The sequence below is a fragment of the Corythoichthys intestinalis genome, chromosome 19 (assembly GCF_030265065.1).
Source record: "Corythoichthys intestinalis isolate RoL2023-P3 chromosome 19, ASM3026506v1, whole genome shotgun sequence".
NCBI lineage: Eukaryota > Metazoa > Chordata > Actinopteri > Syngnathiformes > Syngnathidae > Corythoichthys > Corythoichthys intestinalis.
Window position 1 is genome coordinate 18,724,911 of NC_080413.1, and position 27,046 is coordinate 18,751,956.

The window sequence follows — 27,046 nt, forward strand, 5'->3', positions numbered from 1 at the left end:
GGTAGTTTTTTTCCCTACCGTCCCTATGCAAACCTACGCCATCATTGGACACCTATCGCCGTCACTGGCAGTGAGAGTTAACAGTGCCCTTTTTTGAGGGGAGAGGTCGAGGCCCGAGGGGCAAGTACAGTGAAACATTACTTTTTACTAGAGATGCCCCGATCGATCGGAATCCCGAATTGATCGGGTCCGATCACGTCATTTTCAAAGTATTGGAATCGGCAAAAAAATATCAGCCATGCCTTTTTTATTTATTTATTTTTTTAAATTAAATCGTTTTCTAATTGTATTTAATGTTACAGACATAATATGTTACACTTATCCAGAGTTTTTAATTTAGGCTTAAGATAGGGTTATGAAATTTATCCCAATAACGGCGATAATTATTTTTTTTTTTAAATGTATCACGTTAAAGTATTCAATGCAATTAATGCATTTGCTGCATGTTCAACTCACACATTGTCATGTAGCATCTGTGATGGCGCCGTTTTGCCTATATAGAGAGTTAAAAGGCAGCGTAATATGAGTAGAGTGAAATTTAGCAGCCTTAGGAGCCTTATTTTAATTGGCTAAAGCCTTACAATCCCTCTCCCTACGATTAGAATTATCATGGGAAGCAATGTGGGGAAGCAATGTAGCAATTCATCTTTATCTTAAACCTTAATTAATAGAGAAGATATATAAATTGGTAGCACTACGCACAGTCGTGGTTTCACTTGTCATGGTTCCACTTCCCATCATGCATTGGGCATGGCCTTCAGTATCATTTACTGAAAGCTCAACAAATACACTAGATGGCAATATTTAGTCACAATATACAAAGTCACAAGTCTGTCTATCCGTGGATCCCTCTCACAGAAAGAATGTTAATAATGTAAATGCCATTTTGAGGATTTATTGTCATAATAAACAAATACAGTACTTATGTACTGTATGTTGAGCGTATATATTCGTCCGAGTTTTATTCATTTTTTTCTTAATGCATTGCCAAAATGTATATGATCGGGAAAAATTACCGGGAATGATTGGAATTGAATCGGGAGCAAAAAAAAAAGCAATCGGATCGGAAAATATCGGGATCGGCATTATGTATTACACTATATTTGTGATGTTATTGCACCAACATGATGTCAGGATGCATCACCTCTACTGTTTTTCTGATTGTTTTCTGGCAAAAAGGAAACTAGTCTGGGTGCTGGACATAAATAGTGCGGCCTTTGCAGCGTTAGCTTCATACCAACACCATTACAAGCATGTTTCCTTATGTCTAGCCTGATAAATTTCAGCTGGATGGGATTACAACAGCGCCGACTGTACTGGTACAAATGATGACTTGTCACCCAGTGATTTAAAATGCAGTCATATTCGTAGGGTTCTGTCAGGCTTATCAAAAGAAATGTTTTTATTGGCTCTTTTGCCGCCACAAAGGGGCCAGACGACCACTGACCTGGCATGTTGTGTGGAAAGTCTGAAACTTTTGGATGAGGAAAAGTTAAAAGCTGCTTCAAAACTCATTACTAAGTATTAGATTAAGCACTGGTGTTTGCTGCTTTACTCCTTCACGTTGAGATATATCAACCTGAAGGAAATGATAGGAGAGGAAGAGAGGAAAAGCAACACTCCCTCTCCCCAACGCCGGGATCTCTGTCCGGCAAAGATAAGCCTCTCCTGGAGCTGGTTTCAAGAGGAAAAGCAGGAAATGTGACAGTGTTGGGAGTTTTTTTTCCACACGTCCATAAACAACACAAACGCCTGAGTTGAGCCACCAGTCCACGAGCACCTCTGAGCTGAGGCTGACACGCGTGAAGAGAGAGGGAGAAAGAGGGGAGGAGAGACGAACAGGAAAGAAGGTCTGTAAAAAGACAGGAAAATCCATTAGTGAATGTAAAAAGAGACAAGCAAAGGGAGAAAGAAGAGAGGTCCTGATTTTTGGTCCTCTGATGACACTATGAGCAAAGTCATGGCTGTGAATGATACGAATCTCTTTATGGAAATTGCTCAGTCTTTTGATGCTGGTGAGTTTCACCCAACTTTCCTTATCATTGTGCTAATTGCTGCTGTTTCTCTCAAGGGAAAATACATCTGGAGTATGGTAATACTTTTAACAGATACAAAAAAATGCATATGTTATGTTACGTTCATGAACAATCTTACAATATATAGGTTTCTGATTATTTTTTAAGTAAACGATTATCTGTAAACAGAAGGAAATTGATGTGTTGTTAATGGCAGACATCCAAATTTAACCAAGCGTTCTTTCTCTCGCCTCCACTATGATGGCTTCTAAAGTGGAGACCCAAAGAGCTGAGGGAAACGTTTGTTGTTGTCGCTCTATGAAAACACCCATTATGATAAGAATACACTGTTTAATAAGCCATCTAGGCTTAGTTTTAGGGGTATTTAGGCATGCAAGGATTTTAATGTCTATGCAATTAAACTACTAAATTACTAAAACATGAACACAGAGAGTAAGAGGTTGTTAGATAGAAAGACGAGACGCGCCAATTCTACTGCATAGACCAAAACGTGTACTACCATTTGACAACAAAATAAGAAAATAGTATTTCAACTCTACCAAACAACATTTCCTGGAATTTATCAAGATTTTATGTCCTATTCTACAGTGGTATAGAAAAAGTATCTGAACCTTTAGGAATTTCTCACATTTCTGCATAAAATCGCTATCAAATGTGATCTGATCTTTGTCAAAATCACACAGATGTAAAACCAGTGTCTTTTTAACTAAAACCACCCAAACATTTATAGGTTTTCATATTTTAATGAGGATAGCAGGCAAACAATGACAGAAGGGGGAAAAATAAGGAAGTGAATCCTCTGCCTAATGAGACTTAAAGAGCAATTGAAACCAATTTTTACCAAACAATTTAAGTCAGGTCTGTGCCCAATCACTGATGAGTGCTTTAAAGCTGCCCTGCCCACTATAAAACACACACCTGGTGAGAAATATCTTAATGATAACCATTCTCTGATGTGCATCATGGCTCAGTCAAAAGAGCTGTCCGAAGACCTGCGATCAAGGATTGTTGATTTGTATAAAGATGGGAAAGGATACAAAACCATCTTTACAAGTCTGGATGTTTATCAATCAACAGTCAGAGAAGTTGTCTTCAAATTAAGAGAGTTTGGCACTGTTGCTTCTCTCCCAAGCAGTGGCTTTCCACCAAAGATAGCGCCAAACGTTCAGCGCAGAATACTCAGAGGTAAAAAAAAGAACTCTAGAGTGTCTGCTAAAGACTTACAGAAATATCTGGCACAGCCCAATATCTTTATGCACACATCAACTATATGTACGTAAAACTATGGCCAATAATGGTGTTCATGGAAGGACGCCAAGGAGGAAGCCCTGCTGTCTAAAAAAAAGAAAAAACATTGTTGCTCGTTTAACTTTCGCAAAAAGGCACTTGGACACTCCACAAAAGTTTTGGCAAAATATTTTATGGACTGATGAAACCAAAGTTGAATTGTTTGGGAGTAACACACAACGTCATGTGTGGAGGGCCTCATCAACCCAGTCAAACATGGTGGAGGGATCATCATGATTTGGGGCAGTTTTGCTTCCTCAGTGCCTGGACAACTTGCAATCATTGATGGAAGAATGAATTCAAAAGTTTATCAGGATGTTTTGCAGGAAAACCTGAGGCCGTCTGTCAGACAGTTGAAGCTAAAAAGAGGATGGATGCTGCATCAAGACAATGATCAAAAACACAGAAGTAAATCATCTTCAGCATGGTTTCAGAAAAACAAAATACACGTTCTGGAGTGGCCAAGTCAAAGTCCAGACTTGAAATCCGTTGAGATGCTGTGGCATGACCTAAAGACAGCGATTCATGCCAGACATCCCAGGAATCTGACTGAACTACAGCAGTTTTTTAGAGAAGAATGGGCCAAGATTAGTCCTGATCGATGTGCCAGACTGATCTGCAGCTACAGACAGGAGAGTTTCCTCAGACTTTAAAAACTTCAGTAATAAAACCTCTCCTAAAAAAACCTAATCTGGATGCCTCAACCATTAGTAATTACAGGCCAATATCAAATCTGACATTCCTGGGGAAAATTATCGAAAGGGTTGTGTTTGAACAGATCCAGACTTTTATGATCCAAAACAATCTTTTTGACTCATTTCAGTCTGGATTTCGGCCACAACACAGCACCGAGACCGTGCTTATCAAAGTCCTAAATGATATTCGTCAGAATACCGATGCAGGCAAATCATCTGTTCTGCTACTATTGGATCTCAGCGCCGCATTTGACACGGTTGATCACAACATACTACTCAGCAGATTGGAACAGTGGGTAGGGCTTACTGACACTATTCTTCAGTGGTTCACATCCTATTTACATGATAGGGATTTCTTTGTGTCAATCGGAAATTATCAGTCAGAACGAACCAAATTCACGTGTGGAGTCCCTCAAGGGTCAATTCTTGGACCACTCTTATTTAACATCTATATGCTTCCGTTAGCTCAGATAATGGAACAGTATGACATCTCCTATCACGCCTATGCAGATGACACACAACTGTACATTTCTGTGTCCCCACATGATTATAGTCCCTTAGTCTCCCTGAGTAAATGCATTCATCAAATCAATGAATGGATGTGCCAGAATTTTCTCCAGTTAAATGTGGAGAAAACAGAGGTGATCATTTTTGGGCCAAAAAAGGAAAGGTCAAAGATAAGCAGCCAACTTAGCACAATGTCACTTACAGCTACAAATCAAGTCAGAAACCTTGGCGTAATAATTGACTCAGACCTAAAATTTGATAGCCATCTAAAGTCCGTCACTAAATCCGCTTATTACCACCTAAAAAATATAACCAGAATTAAGGGGCTTCTGACTCAACAAGACATGGAAAAACTTATGCATGCATTCGTTTTCAGCAGATTGGACTACTGCAACGGTATATTTACAGGTCTTGATAAAAAATCAGTCAGGAAGCTGCAGCTAGTACAGAATGCTGCAGCCAGAGTCCTCACAAATACAAGGAAGCTGGACCACATTACACCGGTTTTGAAATCGCTACACTGGCTTCCAGTGAGTCAAAGGATAGACTATAAAATACTACTGCTCGTCTACAAAACACTTAATGGCCTTGGACCAAAATACATGCTTGACTTGTTAGATTCCTATGAGACATCTAGACCCCTAAGGTCGTCTGGAACGGGTCTTCTGCATGTTCCAAGAACCAGAACCAAGCAGGGTGAGGCAGCATTTAGTTATTATGCTCCTCACCTCTGGAACAAGTTACCCGAACGTCTGAAGTATGCTCAAACCGTTAGCTCCTTTAAATCAGGGCTAAAAACGCTTTTGTTTAGCACTGCATATCCATAACTGTCTATATATTTCAATCTACCTGCCTTCTATTCCTCTTGTGCATATCTCCATTGCTGATTTCAATGATTATTATTAGTAGTAGTTTTGGCTTTATTTCTATTTTTGTTTTATTTTCATTTATTTATTTTTATTCTGTGATTAAATGCGATCTTTTGTCTTGGTTTTTACGTTGTGTTGATTTAAATGTGATTTTTATGGTTTTCATGTGATGTAAAGCACTTTGAATTGCCTTGTGTTGAATTGTGCTATATAAATAAATTTGCCTTGCCTTGCCTTGCCTTACAGGAAGCATCTGGTGGAAGATATTGCTGCCAAAGGGGGTGGGGCACAAAATATGAAATGTGATGGCTCAGTTACTTATTTATCCCCTTCTTTCATTGTTTGCATACTATCCTCATTAAAATATCAAAACCAATAAATGTTCGGGTGATTTTAGTTAAAGCAGACACTGTTTTTTTCATCTATGTGATTTTGACAAAAATCAGTTCACATTTGATAGTGATTTTATGCAGAAATGTGAAAAAAGCCAAAAGGTTCAGATACTTTTTCATACCACTGTATGTTCATGCTCGTATTTTAAATATACCTGGAATACTAGTGTTTTCACACAGTCTAAAGCACAATATGATCTCAAGGCAGCAAAGTAATTATGATATTTGAAGACTCAAAATTATCCAAACAATGTAAAAAAAAAATAAAAATAAAAAGTCAAAAGAATTTGAAATTTCAAATCAACCAATCTCAAATTTTAGAGAAAACAAAACAAAAAAACAAAGAAAACAAAAAACAAAAAACAAAAAAAATCAAGTTAGCAGTTAAAACTCAAAATTTTAAGCAGTGGTGGATGAAGTACTCACTTTTTTTTTTACTTAATAAACGTATAGGTACAGAGGCAAAAAAATCAGTTAAGTAAAAGTACAAGTATCTAAGAAAAAATATACTCAAGTACAAAAGTGCTTTAAAGTTTATTTTACAAGTAAATAGTAAGAGTATTTTCTCCCAAAGCGCAAATAAATGTCAGTAATAAGAATGTGTATACAGTACTTTTGCACCCACAATATTACCATTTTCTTTTTCAATTTTTAAAACTGCAGAAAAAAAACAAGCATTAAAACTAACTGCACTGTAAACAGAAGCTTAACAACCTCAAAAAACTCCAAAACCTAGTTATTGGCGGATTGCAAGGAAATATCAGGTGCATACCGCCACCTACTGTACAAGAGTGTGCAGCACCCATGTGAAGGTGCGCTGCTTTCACTGTTGGTTTTTATTGGTCAATATTTTGTTCACCTGCCTAATCTTGCTTGTACTTGTGTTGCTGCCTCTAGTGCTTAATTACGGTATAGTTGCACGGGGCTTATCGATTGCGCCAGAGGCATGAAAACGAAACTATCAATTCACAATGAGAAAAAAACTAAGAAAAGTAACGTGTAACAGAGGCGAAAATTTAAAAAGTAATGGATTAAAAAGTACAGATACAGTGGGGAAAACAAGTATTTAGTCAACCACCAATTGTGCAAGTTCTCCTACTTGAAAAGATTAGAGAAGCCTGTAATTGTCAGCATGAGTAAACCTCAAACATGAGGGACAGAATGTGGAAAAAAAACAGAAAATCACATTGTTTGATTTTTAAAGAATTTATTTCCAAATTAGAGTGGAAATTAAGTATTTGGTCTCCTACAAACAAGCAAGGGTTCTGGCTGTCAAAGAGGTCTACTTCTTCTAACGAGGTCTAACGAGTCTCCACTCGTTACCTGTATTAATGACACCTTTTTTAACTCATTATCGGTATAAAAGACACCTGTCCACAAACTCAGTCAGTCACACTCCAAACTCCACTATGACCAAGACCAAAGAGCTGTCGAAGGACACCAGAGACAAAATTGTAGACCTGCACCAGGCTAGGAAGACTGAATCTGCATTAGGTAAAACGCTTGGTGGAAAGAAATCAACTGTGGGATCAATTATTAGAAAATGGAAGATATACAAGACCACTAATAATCTCCCTCGATCTGGGGCTCCATGCATGATCTCACCCCGTGGCGTCAAAATGATAACAAAAACGGTGAGCAACAATCCCAGAACCACACGGGGGGACCTAGTGAATGACCTACAGAGAGCTGGGACCACAGTAACAAAGGCTACTATCAGTAACACAATGAGGACTGGGAGGATGTGTTATGGTCAGATGAAACCAAAATAGAACTTTTTAGAAGAAACACAGGTTCTCGTGTTTAGAGGAGAAAGAATACTGAATTGCATCCGAATAACATCATACCCACAGTGAACCATGGGGGTGGAAACATCATGCTTTCGGGTTGTTTTTCTGCAAAGGGACCAGGACGACTGATCTGTGTAAAGGAAAGATTGAATGGGGCCATGTATCGAGAGATTTTGAGTGAAAATCTCCTTCCATCAGCAAGGGCATTGAAGATGAGACGTGGCTGGGTCTTTCAGCATGACAATGATCCCAAACACACAGCCAGGGCAACAAAGGAGTGGCTTCATAAGAAGCATTTCAAGGTCCTGGAGTGGGCTCGCCAGTCTCCAGATCTCAACCCCATACAAAATCTGTGGAGGGAATTGAAAGTCCGTGTTGCCCAACGACAGCCCCAAAGCATCACTACTCTAGAGGAGATCTGCATGGAGGAATGGGCCAAAATACCAGCAACAGTGTGTGAAAAGCTTGTGAAGAGTTACAGAAAACGTTTGGCCTCTGTTATTGCCAACAAAGGGTACATAACAAAGTATTGAGATGAACTTTTGGTATTGACCAAATACATATTTCCCACCATGATTTGCAAACAAATTCTTTAAAAATCAAACAAAGTGATTTTCTGTTTTTTTTTCTTTCTCCACATTCTGTCTCTCATGGTTGAGGTTTACCCATGTTGACAATTATAGGCCTCTCTAATATTTTCAAGTGGGAGAACTTGCACAATTGGTGGTTGACTAAATACTTATTTGCCCCATTGTATGTTCTGTATAATGTTGTTAAGTACAGGAACGAAGTACTTTGTTACATTCCACCACTGATTTGAAGTAAACTGGACTTCAGTTAATTAAATTGAACTTAACATTTTAAGTAAAATGTACTTCAGTTTTACAATATATATCCTAAGTTGCATCAAGTGGGCATCAAACACGGGCCTCATAGTAACACAGCGTACATGCAACTGAGCTAAGTAACCCTAGCTGACTGTCCAGTTGCCAGCAAAATCTTTTGAAAGCATCGGGATTGAGGCTAAAGCTAAGTTCACAGAAGTTATTACTTCAAGTTAAGTTTACTAAGTAACAGTGGAAGAATTTCGGGATGTAGCAACATTGGTTGGCTCGGAGTGCAACGCAAACTCATTTGCTGCCACTGCCGTCAATTGGAGACGTCAGCTCGACAGTATTTTAAGTGAAATAACTGTCGGTGGTCATTTATTGTGGTTTGACCTGACCGAATTCAGTCATCTAGGAAAGAATGTTGTTGAAATCCAGTTTTGAGATAAAGCAATGGCTGAAGTGGAGAAGAATTTAGGTCAGCTTTCTCAGGCCAAAATCAACGTGGGCCTTGAGGCAAATAATGACAAACTAGTGGTGGTATACTCCCTTCTTCTTTCAAAGTGGTCCTAAACAGCGCTAATGTATCATATTGTGATGTAGAGTGAAGAGTGTTATTGTTGGACAGACACAACTCCAGGAAACCCGAGCACGAAGAAGAGGTGTAATTAAAATTAAAGAAAAATAACATTTTCCAAACGGCTGAAGTGTGGAATACTGCTTAACATGTCGATCTCACATTTCTGAGGTTTGACACCTAAATATCAGCTCTGATATTCTTGTACAGATTTGCTATATTTGTCATCTTTTCTCCGTGTATTGTTGATTGCATACTTTACAAACACATAAGGACCTAGCCCAATTTTCTTTTTCTTCTTTCTCCAGTCCCCCTGATCATAGCTTTCAGCGTTTCAGTGGCAGTGGGCCTACTTTTGGGGTCCCTGGTCTACGTGATCCTGACTTGGTTTTCCAGGCGCAGAGCAGGCTCTGCCCGCATCACTAGCTGCCCGCCTCCTCGCCAGACTCGTACCTCCCGTCGAAACCACCCGGGCTTCAACCGCAGCAGTAGCAACCACGACCGGAGGAGCAACAACAGCCTTGTCAGTGCCGCTTTCACCTTCCATCGTCAGACTTCCACCCCGGATCCTCTCGACACTCTGGGGCACAAGTCCAGCTTCAGGGGGTCTACCTTCCACCCTCTCATCCACTGTAGCCAGATAGCCAGGGAGGCGGAGGAAGGCAGCCAGACATCACTACCTCGCACACCCAGGTTGGCCACCTCCACCGGATCGGTCCACTCGGTGGCCACCCCGACGAGACCCCATTCATTTTGGGGGGACAATGTGAGGGGGTTCCAGGCTACACAAACCCCTCCTCCCGCTTATGAGAGCATTATCAGGGCCTATCAAGAAACAAATACATAGGAGAAAATCCCACATTGCTCTCCTGAACTTTGTAAATATATTTCTAAAACTGTATTTGATTTATATGACCACACACCAAAACATGGGAGGGACTATTCATATAATGTTTTTAATTTTGCTTTTATAAAATGATTGCCTAAAACAGTGATCCATTTGACTATGATAAATACTGGCAATGCTGCTTAGGGTTTAATGCTGATCATAGCAAATATGAATGACCTCTTACAAAAACATGTCTAACACATGTTATTCAGATTGCTATTTACCCCTCTATAGGACACTTATTCAACTGGCTGCTATTGATGGCACCAAATGTCAATGATACTGAATTATCATTATTTACTGCCAACCTCCCAGTTTGAATGAATTAGACGTCTATCCCTGTCAATGGCAAGTAATGAGTTAAATACTATAACCAGAGCATTTCTGTATATTTATTTTAACTTATTCATAAGAAAATTGTATGAAAATAGAATTTAAAATCACAAAAAATGAACACAATAACCCGTCTCCCTCCACTGGCTAACCTCGAACCTACAGGCAACAATAAGTCCGCAATTTATTTGCATAATTAATCAGCCAGAGACAATTTTTTTTTTTAAGTAGGTCTCCGAGGATCAAGGCGAATACATAAATCGAATATACCTACCTTATATATACCACATTTTGGGTCATGTAGGCCATGTTTGAATACAAAATGCTAATACTGCATAAATGGACGTCTGGTCTTTATAGGGATCACGTTTATTTGTAATTACTAAAAATAGTCACTTGCCTTGTAAGGGGTTAATGAACAATTTTCCACTTTTGATCAATAAACTATGTTTGTAACAAAGCCCTTTAGAGTAACTGAAATTTCAATGAGGTGCTCATAATATTACGTGTATTATGTGACTGTGTTTATACGTTTAAGTTAATGTAATAAATGTATGCATCAAATGTATGAAAACCAAGTTGTCCATTTATTGGCCGATTATTATCATCTACACAAACCTTGTCTGGAATATTTAATTGTATCAGCACATCATTAAACATGACATGACATGGACCAACACAACAGAAGGCATACATCACTTTTACATAATACATGGGGGAATTAGGGCCACCAGCCAATTAACATGTGCCGATTACCGATTTCAAGGTATACCGTGGTATGAAAACGTCAAGGATTTCAATACAGCAAAAATTTTCCCTTATACGGTCCCCAAGGTATTAGCTATTTTTTTATATGCCAAAAATGCATGGAGAAATCACTCACTTGCAGCTCAACCCTCCCCTCCCGGTCAATGCTCAGTGTCAGTGAGTCAGCTGTGCTAGACGATGGCTGGAGGAGATGAAACTCCTGAACTTTTCCCCATCATCGAAGAAAATGAAATCGCTGGTATGGGAATACTTCGGCTACAGAAAAGTTACAGACGGCCGCAGCTTAGAGGAGGAGGGCCAACCCACATGTAAAACATGTTTGTGGAGGGTGGCAGCCGAGGAGGCAATACCTCCAATATGATTTTGCATTTATACAAAATTAAGGGTTAGGAAATACTGTCATGAACGTTTCCCACCAGTTAAATCCAGCGTGTTTAGTGTGTCTAGCGGTGGTAAAACGTGGTGTTTTATTCTCTCTGAGAACTGCCTGTTGAAAAAGAGTGTGTAAAATGTAAACATTATACGAGTCATACACACGTGCTTTTTATGGAAAGTAATTCAATTTTTTTTTTCTGATGGTAATAATGTTGCACTGTGGCTGTGTGTTTACGCGCACCTAAAGGACAGCACTTATTTTAATTTTAATTAGAATATTTCAGTTATTTGTTATTATTTTTTATTTATTCAAACTTAACATTATACTTATATTCCAAATTAATTAGTTAATATGTTTTGAAAAATAACAATCCTGTTCAATTGAATGTTTTTTTCGTTTTTTTTTTTTTTAACCCAGATATCTCAAAGTAAGACATTTTAGAGCTGTAATAGCAATACCATGAAACCTTGATATTTTTGCTCAAGGTTAGCATACCGTCATTGATATGTGTGATTGGCAATCATTCACATTCTCAATTATGGATCATTTTGGGTCTTCAAACACACTAGCAATCGTGGAAGGAAAGAGAACGTACCTGTCATATATTTTTTAAAAACACGTCAAAACTTGATCCAGGTCCTATGTTGTTTCAATAGAGAGAAAATAACCAACGCTAATCAAATACATGATGCGATTTGATTCTAATTAGTCACTCAATGTATTTTTAGAACGTAAGAAGGTTCACGTGGGAGGCGTTTCCATGCTGACGTATTATTTGTGCGACGTATTTTGCAAACACAGACCGGCGGCGCATCAGCTGGACAAAACAAGGTAAATATTGAAACCTCACGTCGGTCGGTTGTTTGGTTTCGTAATTTGATATTAAAAGTGAGACACATTCACTTTAACTTGTGAAAAAACCTGAGTACAGACGATGTCAGACGCGAAGTGACAGTTTAAAGGTCGCTGTCAGCTTAGCTTTGACGTTGAACAAGAAGAACGCAGGCTGGTTTAACAGTAAAATATTAACTTTTTCCGAATGACTACATCTTTTGGTGATTAACACTTAGCTAGATTTCATTTTATCGGCGTGTCGGATGAACTGACAACTTCCAGATGAACATGCTCCATCACCCCCAAGCACAGTTATTTGCGGAATAACACGTCTGTGCAGCTGAGCTGGTTTATGTATACAGTATTTTTTTTTAGCAAACCAAGAGGATGTCTGCAACTGCACTGCGCTTGATCCGATGCAGGAGACTGAGCACGGCTGGGTTGCCAGGAGTTGCCAAATCACTACGGTGGAGAGATTTAAGTGAGTTTTACAAACGTTTTTCCATTGAACAGGATTTTGATTTTTCAAAACATATTAGAAAATTGGAACATAACTATAATGTTAAGTTAAAATAAATTACCAAAAAAATAACTGAAATATTCTAAATAAAATCAAGATAAATGCAGTCCTTTAAGTGAGCCTAAACCCACAACCACAGCTCAACATTATTGCCATCAGAACAAAAATAATTGAATTGTTTTCCATGAAAAGCATGTGTGTATGACTCGTACTATGTGTACATTATACACACACTCTTAAAGTATTCACACACTCTCTCACATAGACAGTTGTCAGAGAGGAAAAGAACACCACGTTTTACCACCGCTAGAGACATTAAACATGCTAGAGTTATTTATTTATTTATTGTCATCATCATCGGTATCATTGACAGTTACAAGATAGCATTGTGATATGATTAACCTGAAGAAAAACCGAAGAAAAGACAAGGGCTGACGGGAAAAGCTTATGCTTATCAAGGCATTACACAATACACATTGTGGTACATGTACAGTATTTTTTTTTTTTCACATGAATTTTCTTCCCAAAAGTCATTGAGTCGGCGTAACACTTGGGTAAAGCTGTCAATCAATTGTTTGTTCATCGATTAAGGTTGATTGTCAGATTTAAAGAGGCATAGCTGAGAGAGTCACGGAAGCCCACCTCCGCCGCAACCCGCTCAGGTGGTCCAGTCTTCATCCACCCTGGCTTGGTTCCCGCGAGCAAGCCTCTCTTGGTCCCGAATCTCCGTAATTATTTTTGTCACCATTTGTGCGGCGGCAACACTTGACGCTGCTTGGTCCATCTTCACCTGTGACAAGTCATCACAGGCCTTGTTGAGGCTGGCGCATCCCGCATTGATGGTGTCCCCGATCTTGCGAGCAAGCTCCATTGCTTCTCTGTGGTGCCGCATCACTCTCACCGAGAAACGGTGCATCCAAAGGGCACCAATAAGCAGCAGGAGGGCGAGAACGAGCAGTGAAAACATCTTCCACATCCTCGATCTGAAGCGCAGTCAAACATATGGACCTCCATTTCCCCCAGCCATCCTCCGTAAATCCAGAGGTGAAAGTGTTGGCCGAACATGGGCGTTGGCTCGATGTACTTTCGTTGCTGGTGGGAAACGTTCATGACAGTGTTTACTAACCTTTAATTTTGTATAAATGTGAAATCATATTGGAGGTATTGCCTCCTCGGAAGCCACCCTCCGCAAATATGTTTTACATGTGGGTTAGCCCTCCTCCCCTAAGCCGCGGCCATCTGCAACTTTTTTGTAGCCGAGGTATTCCCATACTAGCGATTTCGTTTTCTTCGATCGGGGAAAAAGTTCAGGAGTTTCACATCCTCCAGCCATCGTGTAGCACAGCTGACTCACTGACACTGAGCAACAACCGGTGGGAGAGGGTTGAGCCTTGCAGCTGCAAGCAAGCGATTTCTTCCTGCATTTTTGGGACATAAAAAATAGCTAATACCTTAGGGACGGTATGACGGAATTTTTTTTGCGGTATTGAAACCTTCACGTTTTCATACCACGGTATACCTAGAAACCGGTAATCGGGACATGTCTAGGACAAACACACCAACAACAAAAAAAACAACTCTGGTATAAGACAACAATTTGTTTTGTTTTTCTAGGGAAGGTGGCTAAAGTAACAGGAGCAGTAGTGTTAGGGTAAGTCATTAGTCGTGAAAAATGGCCAGATTTGTGGAGGTTTTAATCTTATGCTTCCACTTCTACAGAGGTTGCCTTTTCATCACGTACGAGGTGGTGGCCTTGGACAAGGCGGTGACTATCGACACCAGTGCCATTCATCAGGAGAAGTACAAATCTTACATTTACCTGCGAGCCAGTCCCTCTGATGAAAAGGAGAATCTCACAGGTAGTGGCTAGTGGCGATAGAATGCACGTTCTCTCTAAAACTCACTCTAAATGTCAAGATTTACAGTAGAGTTGCACGGATACTATTTTTTGGGCAGATGTCTGCCATCTTTTGTTGCAAAGCTACATGAGGCACCATATTTTCAGTTCTGGCTTGTTAAAGGCAATGTTCTTGTGGCAATTTTGCGATTTTGGCCCTGAAGATGTAATTGTAGTACTGTATCAGTACTGCCACTAACACAACACTAATTTACAGTTGACCGAAGTTGTGTGTATTATGGTATGACATCAGTAACAACAGTAGTTAACAAACGAAAAAGGAAATGTTTCTGAAAAATGCTGACAGGCTTTCGTTTTTTTTTGTTTTTTTTATATACATAGTTTGTCCAGGTGCTTCATCATGACAACTTCTGTCATTACTTTCTATCCTTGCTTCCTCTTTCAACTATATTTCCTGCCAATTTCCAACTTCCCCTGGTCAAGGTATACTCAGAGGAAGTGAGACCATTTTCCCCCATCATGGACCAGCTGGCAATTATCATAAATGAACTGCGATATTTAAAACGTTTTTATAAAACTTCTTTCTCCAGGACTCACCCACACGACTCGGAGAGAACTTCACAAAGCGGCCAGGCGCTTTCTAGACATGTCTTCACGGCTTCTGTTGCGATCACTAGATGGTAAGAAACGCATAGGATTTCTATGAGAAGTAACATTCACAAATATTTAGAATGAGTGTCATACCCTAAACACCAACACAATACATTAACTTTGTATCTTCTAAAAAAACAGCTGCCCATTGGATGGCACAAAGTTTGCTTAAAGGTTTGTAAAAGTCTAGGCGTAGTTGTCCGGTTGTCTTCCTTTAGATTCTGTAGGGTCAGCAGGCAGATGTACTAGTTTTCATTTTTAACTTGTGGCATATACACTGCTGACATCCCTGCAATTCTGTCAGATAATGCTCAATTTCTCCCAGAAAATGATTGCAATTACAAATGCTTTGGAAGTAATAGCTTCATTTATTTTGCTTGCAATGAAAAAACAGAATGTAAAAAATAATAAATTACTATCATTTTACACAAAACTCCAAAAATGGGCTGGACAAAAGTATTGGCCCCCTCAGCCTAATACTTGGTAGCAGAACCTTTAGACAAAATAACTGCGAACAACCGCTTCTGGTATCTATGAGTTTCTTACAATGCTCCGCTGGAATTGTAGACCATTCTTCTTTGGCCAACTGCTCTAGGTTTTTGAGATTTGAAGGGTGCCTTCTCTAAACTGCCATTTTCAGATCTCTCCACAGGTGTTCTATGGTATTCAGATCTGGACTCATTGCTGGCCACTTTAGAAGTCTCCAGTGCTTACTCTCAAAACTTTTTCTAATGCTTTTTGAAGTGTGTTTTGGGTCATTGTCCTGCTGGAAGACCCATGACCTCTGAGGGAGATCCAGCTTTCTCACACTGGGCCCTACATTATGCTGCAAAATTTGTTGGTAGTCTTCAGACTTCATAATGCCATGCACACGGTCAAGCAGTCCAGTGCCAGAGGCAGCAAAGCAACCCTAAAACATCACGGAACCTCCGCCATGTTTGACTGTTGGGACAGTGTTCCTTTCTTTGAAGGTCTTGTTTTTTTCCTGTAAACTTTTTGTTGTTGCCTTTTCCCCAAAAGCTCTACTTTTGTACCGTCTGACCAGAGAACATTCTTCCAAAACGTTTTTGGCTTTCTCAGGTAAGTTTTGACAAACTCCAGCCTGGCTTTGTTATGTCTCTGGGTCAGAAGTGGGGTCTTCCTAGGTATTCTACCATCGAGTCCCTTTTCATTCAGACACCGATGGAAAGTACGGGTTGACACTGTTGTATCCTCGGACTGCAGGACAGCTTGAACTTGTTTGGATGTTAGTCGAGGTTCTTTATCCACCATCCGCACAAGCCTTCGTTGAAATCTCTCGTCAAGTTTTCTTTTACGTCCACATCTAGGGAGGTTAACCACAGTGCCATGGGCTTTACACTTATTGATGACATCTCGCACGGTAGACACAGGAACATTCAGGTCTTTGGAGATGGACTTGTAGCCTTGAGACTGCCCATGCTTCCTCACAATTTTGCTTCTCAAGTCCTCAGACAGTTCTTTGGTCTTCTTTCTTTTCTCCATGCTCAATGCGGTACACACAAGGACACAGGACAGAGGTTGAGTCAACTTTAATCCATTTTAACTGGCTGCAAGTGTGATTTAGTTATTGCCACCACCTGTTATTTGTCACAGGTAAGTAACAGGTGCTGTTAATTACACAAATTAGAGAAGCAGCACAGGATTTTTCAAAGAGTGCCAATACTTTTGTCCGGCCCATTTTTTGTGTAAAATGATGATTTAAAAAAAAAAAAAAAAAAAAAGTCCATTCTCTTTTGTGTTTTTTCATTGCAAACAAAATAAATGAAGATATTACTAGTTACTACCAAAGCATTTGTAATTCCAATTATTTTCTGGGAGAAACTGAGCATTATCTGAGAGAATTGCAGGGGTGCCAATACTTTTGACCAGCAGTCTAAGATCCCTTACTTTACATTATACTGTTTTTTTTGTTGTTTTTTTTTAAAAGAGCGTCTCAGTAATGTGGATGCAGATCCACATGAGGTGGCTTTATGGGTCCTGCTCAAGAGGACACAGTCTGACAATCGCGCAGTCAGAATACAAGCTGTGCAGGAATTGGCGGACAATTGCCACTGGCATGGTAATGTCACAAGCACTATTGTTGTATTAAACAACATTCGTTTGATAACATTAGTGTCGTCGATAATGCAGACTATCAATACCGGACTGCGGCCCAGGTGATCGATCAGAGGACCGCAGTGGGCCTCGCTCGGACTTTGCAAGCAGACCTGAGATTCTTCCTGTCGCCGCCTGCACTTCCTGAGCTGGATGATGTAAGTATCGCTGTGATGCATTGGTTTTTTAAATAAATCATTAACATTTTTCATCATTTTTACAGAGTTTGTCAACCCAGGACGGCCTGAGGCAGCTGCTTGCCTCCCTACCGCAGTCAGAAGTGGACAAATGCGTTCAGTACTTCACCTCGCTGGCCCTCAGAGAGAGCACTCAGGCATTAGCAGCACAACGGGTAAAACGAGCTCAAAATTTTAAGCGTTGTAGCCTGATCATTTCTCATCTTAAAATGTTGTCACAGGGCGGCTTGTGGTGTTTTGGTGGCAACGGCCTGCCTTACGCCCAGAGCCTCACATCGGTTCCCTCTGAGAAGGTCGAGTCCTTCTGCCTGCAAGCTTTAGTGCATCACTCCAAGGTACTGTGGTTACAATTTGAATTTTTTCTTTTCCCTTTCCTGAACTAGCATTAAACATACTCGATTCGTTTAGGTCCAGAGCCACTGTGATCATATCGTTTCCAACGGGGGTCTGCAGCTACTTCAGAGGGTTTATCAGCTCCGTAGAGACTCGAAAAAAATACAGAGGAATATTGTGCGAATCATCGGGAACCTGGCTCTTAACGATAGAGTCCACCAGGCCATCGTGCAGTCGGGTAAGTCCCGCAATAAATCGATTTCATGAATTAGTTTTAGTCTCTATTGCGGATGATTAAAATAAGAATTCCTTCAAGTTTTTTTTTTTTTTTTTTGCCTAAAATGAAATCTAGCAACTACATGAAATCTAGCAACTAATTAAGTTATTCAATAGATTATTCCTTTACAAAGAGTTGGTTTGTGTGGTTATTGCTATCTATTTGGGGGCTGACAGTGCGTAATTTGTAAATCACAAGGTGCCGGAACGCAAAGTACATATGATAGCACAGGGATGACGAGACGGGCACAGGTCTCAGAACATATGCAGAAAATGGTGCTGAAAACAACACGCAAATGCCCACTTGCCATGCTGTGGGACTTGCAAACCTCAATTTCAGATAATATATATGTATAAATGTTATAACAACAATTAACAATTATTTAGGCTAAACTCTGCACAGACAATTGCCCACATAACCTCAGGTGGGACTTAGCGGCTTGGCTGGCTGTCCGTGAACCTGGCTAGCTGCTGCGGCGCTAGCCTCCTGCTGCACCCGGTCCTGCTCCTGCATGATCGCTGCAGCTGCCCTCTTCGCCGGTTATTGCTTTTCTGACTCGTTTTGAACCATCTTCCTTCTTTTCGAAAAAACACAGTAAATGCAACTGTCTTTGTGGCATGTTGAAACACAGTTTGATCCTGACTGCTTGCTCCCCAGATGCTGCAAATTTCTTGCCTGGTACATCAGACTCACCGCTGTTCCAGCTATTGAGTCTGGCCACCATTCAGCGGATACAATTTCCAGGGCGGAGCAAGCCACAGCAAACAGACAGTGGAGTGGACCAATCAGCGACGGGCAGACGTGATGTTAGTAGGGCTGTCCCAAACGACTAATTTTCTCCCGATTAGTCAGCCAACTATTTTTACGATTAGTCGACTAATCTAATAATTAATTTTTTTTTTTTTTACTAATTTAGCAATGAAATTTTTGTTGACGCTTATCAATTCACAAAAAACATATTGGAACACTCAAATTATTTATTAAAGTACAAATAAACACGTAAATAACAATAATAAATCACAAATAAACAATGAGTTCAAATGCTGATAGAATTAACTCGTGTAGCATCCCGATTGAAAAGATGGTCTCTTAAACTGATGGTTTACAACTTTTATTCCATCCTTGATGTAAACACACTGTAAGAGCTACGGTGCACACAAATAAAGCAACACAATTAGAAATTAACAAAAACTTTTCACCTTTTTCCTTTTAAACCTTATTTATATATCAATGAATTGCCTATATGAATTGCCTTTACCTTATTACTTTATCATTGACAATCTCTCCCTTGAGTGCAATGACTGTATATACTGTATATATTTATGACCTTTTAACCTTATATAATTTTCTATACATTAAAATAAACCATAACATGAAATAAACCTTTCAATTAGCATTAAGAACAATACTAATAGCACTTATAGGCCCATTGTCAATGAAACATTATTATTTAGTAAGGCGACAGCACCCTCTGGTGTACAAAAAATGAAGGAAAAAAAAAATTACAAACTGCGTGGAGGCGCTTGAGTTGTTTATTCACGGCCGACGCGCAGCCAAGCTTGGCACTGAACAGACAGGACAGAAGAGTGTACTCTCCTTTGTTTCTTTGAAATAAGTCAATGTTTTGGACACTCTGGTGCGCTTTTTTTTTGGCTTTGTGCCGCTTTCCCCGCTTGCAAACAGAGCATCCGACATTCTAACTTTCCACGCATATATTTTTTTAACCCTTCATTAACCGTCGACGGGATGTTGTGCTCGTCGACGGATTTACGTCATCGATGACGTCGACTATGTCGACTAGTCGGGACAGCTCTAGATGTTAGTAAAACGACGAAGGCAGGACGAGGGACTTGCGCGCGGAACTAAACATACGAGGAGCGCGGAGTTGATTCAACATGGCTAGCGCGAGACAGACTGTTGTCAATGACTCGTGTCGATGTGTTTTTGGTAATTTAAAACTGATTTTACCGTGGATTGGAACATATTCTGGGCCCTCTTGTTCACCATCTGTGTTGTTGTGGAGACTACTTCCGACGCGCAAGCGTGACGTTGCTTGTTAGGAACACGTTACGCAAATAAACGAATCTGATTTGTCGATTGATTTAAATGATACCTGCTCGAGAGGCCGTTAATAGACTGGTTCCCAGACCTTTCTCTCAGTGTTTGAAAAATACAGGGAGAACAGTCTGGCTGTGCCAGGCTAGCAAATTTCCAAAGTTTTTTTTTTTTTTTTTAATGTCAGGGGCGTGATTTTTTGGTCCAGCTTTTCAGTGCATCAACAAATCTCCGACTCTTTCAAATGATGTTTAATTTTTATATACAACATGCAATTCTTGGGATTTACTCTGTAAATAAATTTATGCATATTATTTTATTTCACAATTTTTTAAAAAAAAACATTTTTATATTATTATTATTTTCAATACACGACAGATGCCGGATTTGCCTTGCCTGGCACGGCCAGACTGTTCTCCCAGTATTTTTCAAACACTGAGAGAAAAGTCTGGGACCCAGCCCATTAACGGCCTCTCGAGCAGGTACAAAATCAATCGACAAATCAGATTAGTTTATTTGCGTGACGTGTTCTTAACGAGCAACGTCACTCTTGCGCATCGAAAGTCGTCTCCACAACAACACAGATGGTGAACAGGAGAGCCGAGAAATAATCCAATCCACGGTAAAATCAGTTTTAAATGACCAAAAACACATCGACACGAGTCATTGACAACAGTCTGTCTCGCGCTAGCCATGTTGAATAAACTCCGCTCTCCTCGTATGTTTACTTCCGCGCGCAAGTCCCTCGTCCTGCCCTCGTCGTTTTACTAACGTCACGTCTGCCCGTCGCTGATTGGTCCACTCCGCTGTCTGTTTGCTGTGGCTTGCTCCGCCCTGGAAATTTTATCCGCTGAATGGTGGCCAGACTCAATAGCTGGAACAGCGGTGAGTCTGTAATTTGCCCAAATAAGTCCCGGAACACAGGGAGGCCAAAATCAAGTGGTGCCAGATCCTATTCCGGCAGGATCCGGCAAATTAACGCCTGGGGACTGACAGCACAAATAAGGGGAGAGGAAAAACATATTTAAGGCAGTTTTGCACAAGAAAAAAAAAGTAGGGCTGTCAAACGATTAAAATTTTTAATCGAGTTAATTAGAGCTTGAAAAATAATTAATCGTAATTAATCGCAATTAATCGCAATTCAAACCATCTATAAAATATGCCATATTTTTCTGTAAATTATATATATATTCTGTAAAATAATTTGTTGAAATGCAAAGATAAGACACAAGATGGATATATACATTCAACATACGGTACATAAGGACCGTAGTGGGCATTTCACTCTACTGTCATTTAAATCTGTCTATGCTGTCCTCACTCCGAAGCGTCTACTTTTTCCAAAGCTAGACAGCTAGTGAACGACGCCTTAATAATCAGAGTTCTTCCTTTTTCATCTGATTTATTAATAAAATGGCCTCAAACCACTGTCCTCTTTAGACCGTAGTGAAACTACAAAAAAAAGTACACAAGCATTGCATTAGCAACAACGTTAGCTTAGCACGCTATACAGGTTCACTAAACATAAACAAAAGGCGTCTCATACAAAAAATATAACATTTCGCTTACTAACATAATATGTACATTCTTTACAACAACCATACTTACGGACAAATCTTGTCCAAGGATCATATAAGCACAACATTATCAGCCCGAGACATCGTGCAGCCATAATGAAGAAAGAAAAGAAGAAAATAATAAACCATGTCGCAAAGCGACCACAAGAGTTCGCTGTTGGACAGTGCAAAAAGCCTTGCTGTAAAACTTACCAAAAGGCAGAATACTTTCTGAGCGGGACATGTGCGTTAATTGCGTCAAATATTTTAACGTGATTAATTTAAAAAATTCATTACCGCGCGTTAACGCGATAATTTTGACAGCCCTAAAAAAAAGGAATCAATTTTTTTGCTGGGAAAAAAATTCAGAGATTTTCAGGCCATATCGCACTGCCCTACAAAAAGTTTTCTAACTTTTCTTTCACTACAAACTTTAAATGACATTCAGGGTGGCTGTCAGTGCTGGCTGAGATGGTACAATCTCCATACGTCACAGAGGCTTCCCACGCGGCCCGTGCGCTTGCCAACTTGGACCGCGAGACGGTGAAAGAGAAGTACCAAGACGGAGTCTACATCCTCCACCCGCAAACGCGTGGCAGGTAGGAAATTAATTAACTCACTGTGTCGTTGTTTTCCAAAGCAACTCTTTTTGCATCCAATTCCAGCCAACCAATCAAAGCAGACGTGCTGTTCATTCACGGGATTCTGGGAGCGGCTTTTAAGACGTGGCGACAGAGGGACCGAAGCACCCCAGAAGACGAGAACGATCACGACTGCGGGGACGACTACACAGAATGCTGGCCAAAGGTGACCAAGCCAAACCGGCTTTGCTTCGATAACGAGAGTTCATTTTCCTCTGGTTGACAGACATGGTTAGCGGCAGATTGTCCCAATCTGAGGGTATTATCAGTGGAATACGATAGCCACCTCAGTGATTGGATGGCCAAGTGTCCGGCTGAGAATCAGAGGTGAGAAATCCATCGGTTTCCAGACATTCTAAGGATTGCCTAAATCATGCATTATTTGTCCTTTCCCAGAAAGTCGTTAGCCTACAGGAGTCAAGAGCTGCTCAGAAAACTCAAGATGGCAGGAGTTGGAGACAGGCCAGTAGTGTGGGTAGCTCACAGTATGGGAGGTATGCTAGAGTCCTACTATAACTGTGTGTGCTAACTCAAAGTGGTTTAGTCCGGTCAAAACAATCCCTGGCGCCATTTCTGTCATTTCATCATTCAAAACTGCTCGAAACAACTCTGCCAATGCATTCTGCTGCAGATTGTCCCTTTGTGACCAAATTACAGAGCCTAAAATGAGATCCACATGTTAGTTTCTTTATCTGTCAGGCTTGCTTGTGAAAAAAATGCTTATTGACGCCTCGAAGGACCCCGACTTGAAGGACCTATTCAAGAACACCAAGGGCGTTTTGTTCTACAGCGTTCCCCATCACGGCACTTTCATGGCAGAATACTCCGTCAACGTCCGATATCTGCTTTTCCCTTCCATCGAGGTCAAAGAGCTTTGCAGAGGTCAGTGAATAATGTCAATTCATACATCCTAAAGAGTTCAATCATTGTTAAAAATAAGGTCACGATTTCAGATTCTCCAGCACTGCGTGACTTGAATGAAAACTTCTTAAACATGGCTAAAGAAAAAGAAATCAAGGTGCTTAGCTTCGCAGAGACGCTGCCAACAACCATTGGTCCTATGATCAAGATACTGGTAGTGCCAGCACAGTCTGCAAGTAAGTACCACCAGCTTGCAATGAAGACAAACCCAAGTACTCGTATACAAAACGTGATCCAAAACAACATGCGTCCTTACGAGGAGTGGAAACCTCTTGTAACCTCATGATACGATACGATGTGCGATACAAAGCTCACGATAACGATGATCTGACGATATGGCGATACAACGATTATCGATACATTGGTCAGGAAATCATTCTAGGATATTCTACAAACTAAAAAACAGAAAAACAAGCTTCTGCTGTGAATTGGAACGAGTTTATCACTAGTAGACGTCCAATCCGTTTGAACTGGGAGGGTGGCAGCGAATGAACATCCCTGCCATCCCTCCCACTTCAAACGGATTGAACGTTTATGGCCTACAGTGGCAGCCAATGCCAGGCAATAAGGTAATTTTGGGCCATTTAAGGTTATTTACCTGTTGATTTTCACTTACTTCCTGTTTATTTTGAGGTATTTCATGGGTCACTTCCTGTTTATTTTGAGTTACAGAGCAGAAAGTGACCATGGAATCACCCAAATGAATAGGCAGTGACTAAAATGAACAGCAAGTGTAAATGCCCTGAAAATCGGAAAGAAAGACTGTGAATGATCTGGATTCGAATGAACGAACGTTCCCAGTCTAAATGGATTGGGTGTCAAGCACCATCATTGCAGCCTTAGAGTTAACTGAGACACTATTATGGTGGAAGATTTTGGTGGCAACTTGTTTGTTCCTTTTTATTTATTTATTTTTTATTATTATTTAGTAGAGATGTCCCGATCGATCAGCATCCCGATCGGTCATGTCCGATCACGTCATTTTCAAAGTATCGGAATCGGCAAAAAAAATATCGGATATGCCTTTTTTTTATTTTTTTTTAATGAAATCGTTTTGTAATTGTATATAACCTTACAGACATAATATGTTAAACTCATCCAGAGTCTTTAGTTTAGGCTTAAGGTAGGGTTATCAAATTTATCCCGTTAATGGCGGTAATTAATTTTTCAAAAATTTATCACGTTAAAATATTTAACGGAATTAACGCATGCGCTGCACGACCCACTTATGCATTGTAGCATTTAATCTGTAATGGCGCCGTTTTATCAATATATAGAGCTAAAAGGCAGCGTAAAAGGAGTAGAGTGAAATTTGGCAGCATTTGTAGCATTTTTTTTAATTGGCTAAAGCCTTACAATCCCTCTCCCTACGATTGGAAATATCATGGGAAGCAATGTGGGGAAGAAAGGTATAAATTGATCTTTTTCTTAACACCCTATGTTATTTCCCAACGCAGAGAAGATATATCAATTGGTAACACTACGCACAGTCATGGGTGCACTTCACTAGAGCTGTCCCGACTAGTCGACATAGTCGACGTCATCGATTACGTAAATCCGTCGACGAGCACAACATCCCGTCGACGGTTAATGAAGGGTTAAAAAAAAAATATGCGCGGAAAGTTCAGAATGTCGGATGCTCTGTATGCAAGCGGGGAAAGCGGCACAAAGCCAAAAAAGCGCACCAGTGTCCAAAACATTGACTTATTTCAAAGAAATAAAGGAGGGTACACTCTTGTGTCCTGTCTCTTCACTGCCAAGCTTGGCTGCACGTCGGCGGTGAATAAACACCTCAAGCGCCGTCACCGTTTGTAAAAAAAAAAAAAAAAAATTTTTTTTTTCATTTTTTTGTACACCAGAGGGTACTGTCGCTTTACTAAATAATAATGTTTCATTGACAATGGGCCTATAAGTGCTATTAGTATTGCCAACTGAAAGGTTTATTTCATGTTATGGTTTATTTTATGGTATAGAAAATTATATAACGTTAAAAGGTCATAACTATATACAGTATATACAGTGATTGCACTCAAGGAAGAGATTGTCAATGATAAGGTAATAAATTAAGGTAAAGGCAATTCATATAGGCAATTCATTGATATATAAATAAGGGTTAAAAGGAAAAAGGTGAAAAGTTTTCATTAATTTCTAATTGTGTTGTTTTATTTGTGTGCACCGTAGCTCTTACAGTGTGATTACATCAAGGATGGAATAAAAGTTGTAAACCATCAGTTTAAGAGACCATCTTTTCAATCGGGATGCTACACTAGTTAATTCTATCAGCATTTGAAGTCATTGTTTATTTGTGATTTATTATTGTTATTGACGTGTTTATTTGTACTTCAGTAAATAATTTAAGTGTTCCAATATGTTTTTTGTAAATTGATAAGCGTCAACAAAAATTTCATTGCTAAATTAGTAAACAAAAACAAAAAATATTTTTTTAAATTATTAGATTAGTCGACTAATCGTAAAAATAGTCGGCTGACTAATCGGGAGAAAATTAGTCGTTTGATGAAGTGACTTCACATCATGCATTTGGGCACAACAGTTAAATGGCTAAAGTATCATTTACTGAAAGCTCAACAAATACACTAGATGGCAATATTTAGTCACAATATACAAACTCACATTTATCCTTTAAGAATTACAAGTCTTTCTAACCGTGGATCCCTCTCACAGAAAGAATGTTAATAATGTAAATGCCATCTTGAGTATTTATTGTCATAATAAACAAATACAGTACTTATGTACTGTATGTTGAATGTATATATTCGTCTGAATTTTATTCATTTTTTTCTTAATGCATTGCCAAAATGTATATGATCGGAAAAAATTATCGGGAATGATTGGAATTGAATCGGGAGCAAAAAAAAAAAGCAATCGGATCGGGAAATATCGGGATCAGCAGATACTCAAACTAAAACGATCGGGATCGGATCGGGAGCAAAAAAACATGATCGGAACAACCCTAATATTTAGACATTGACACCTTTTTAAAACGATATCTCGATTCTTGGCAGGAGCATATCGATAACCTTTTGGGATACAATGTATCACAATATATCACCATTTCGATATTTTATCACACCCCTAGTCCTTACCTTCTTATTTTTCCAGATGTCGGCATCGGAGACCTGATCGAGGTGGACGTGGATCATCTCAGCATCTGTAAGCCAGAGAGGAAAGACTCATTCTTGTACAAACGCAGCCTTCGCTTCATCCAGGAAACATTGCACAGCACCATCGCCCGCTGATGACCCCTTTCAACACCAATACACTCCAAGTCTACCTGAACCACAACTGACTCACCCTCATTGGAACAATACGTGACCGTCTTTGCCATGAGTATTATAATAATATTGAATAAGCACTAACATAATTGTGAAGAGTTGCCAGTTGTGAAAGTAGAAAACTGGATACTGATCTCTCACAAGTGCAGAGTGGATTCTTTTTATGGTGAAATTTTATTTTTCTCAATTAAGACCTACTGGTTTATTTAAAATGACTGTTTTTTTAAACAACAAAACTGGCTTACCAGACTACATTTAAAACCAATGTCTGATTTCTTTTTTTATTATTTATTGGTTTTTACAAATGTATGCTACCTGTTGAGGAGCCATTCTGATGGATAACAAACTATCACTGCTTAAATGCATTTTTCTTTTCATTCTTTTGCATCCGCATTTCACTGATCCTGATGACAATTTAGTTGAAGGCTTTGATTAATTTGAATCACCTT

General features: G+C 39.7%; 2 protein-coding genes across 4 annotated transcripts; both read left to right on the forward strand.

The window, feature by feature from the left end:
• The first annotated feature begins 1,669 nt into the window (after positions 1-1,669).
• On the forward strand, positions 1,670-10,973 carry myct1a (myc target 1a). 2 transcript variants are annotated; one of them, XM_057822057.1, is made up of 2 exons: positions 1,670-2,015; positions 9,289-10,973. In XM_057822057.1, exons 1-2 carry the CDS (start codon positions 1,949-1,951, stop codon positions 9,825-9,827), a joined length of 606 nt encoding a protein of 201 aa, XP_057678040.1. In that variant the 5' UTR covers positions 1,670-1,948; the 3' UTR covers positions 9,828-10,973. The 2 variants fall into 2 exon arrangements, with proteins under 2 accessions (XP_057678040.1, XP_057678039.1); XM_057822056.1 differs by lacking the exon at positions 1,670-2,015 and adding an exon at positions 7,195-7,280.
• A 1,107-nt stretch (positions 10,974-12,080) lies between these two features.
• On the forward strand, positions 12,081-26,571 carry serac1 (serine active site containing 1). Of its 2 annotated transcripts, XM_057822049.1 has the most exons (18): positions 12,081-12,177; positions 12,556-12,661; positions 14,315-14,351; positions 14,420-14,559; positions 15,149-15,238; positions 15,351-15,383; positions 17,158-17,289; positions 17,361-17,482; positions 17,548-17,676; positions 17,743-17,856; positions 17,930-18,092; positions 22,191-22,341; positions 22,408-22,549; positions 22,610-22,710; positions 22,780-22,877; positions 23,083-23,265; positions 23,337-23,480; positions 26,425-26,571. In XM_057822049.1, the coding sequence occupies exons 2-18, from the start codon at positions 12,568-12,570 to the stop codon at positions 26,559-26,561; spliced, it is 2,010 nt and encodes a 669-aa protein (XP_057678032.1). In that variant the 5' UTR covers positions 12,081-12,177; positions 12,556-12,567; the 3' UTR covers positions 26,562-26,571. The 2 variants fall into 2 exon arrangements, with proteins under 2 accessions (XP_057678032.1, XP_057678033.1); XM_057822050.1 differs by lacking the exon at positions 15,351-15,383.
• Positions 26,572-27,046: the final 475 nt, after the last annotated feature.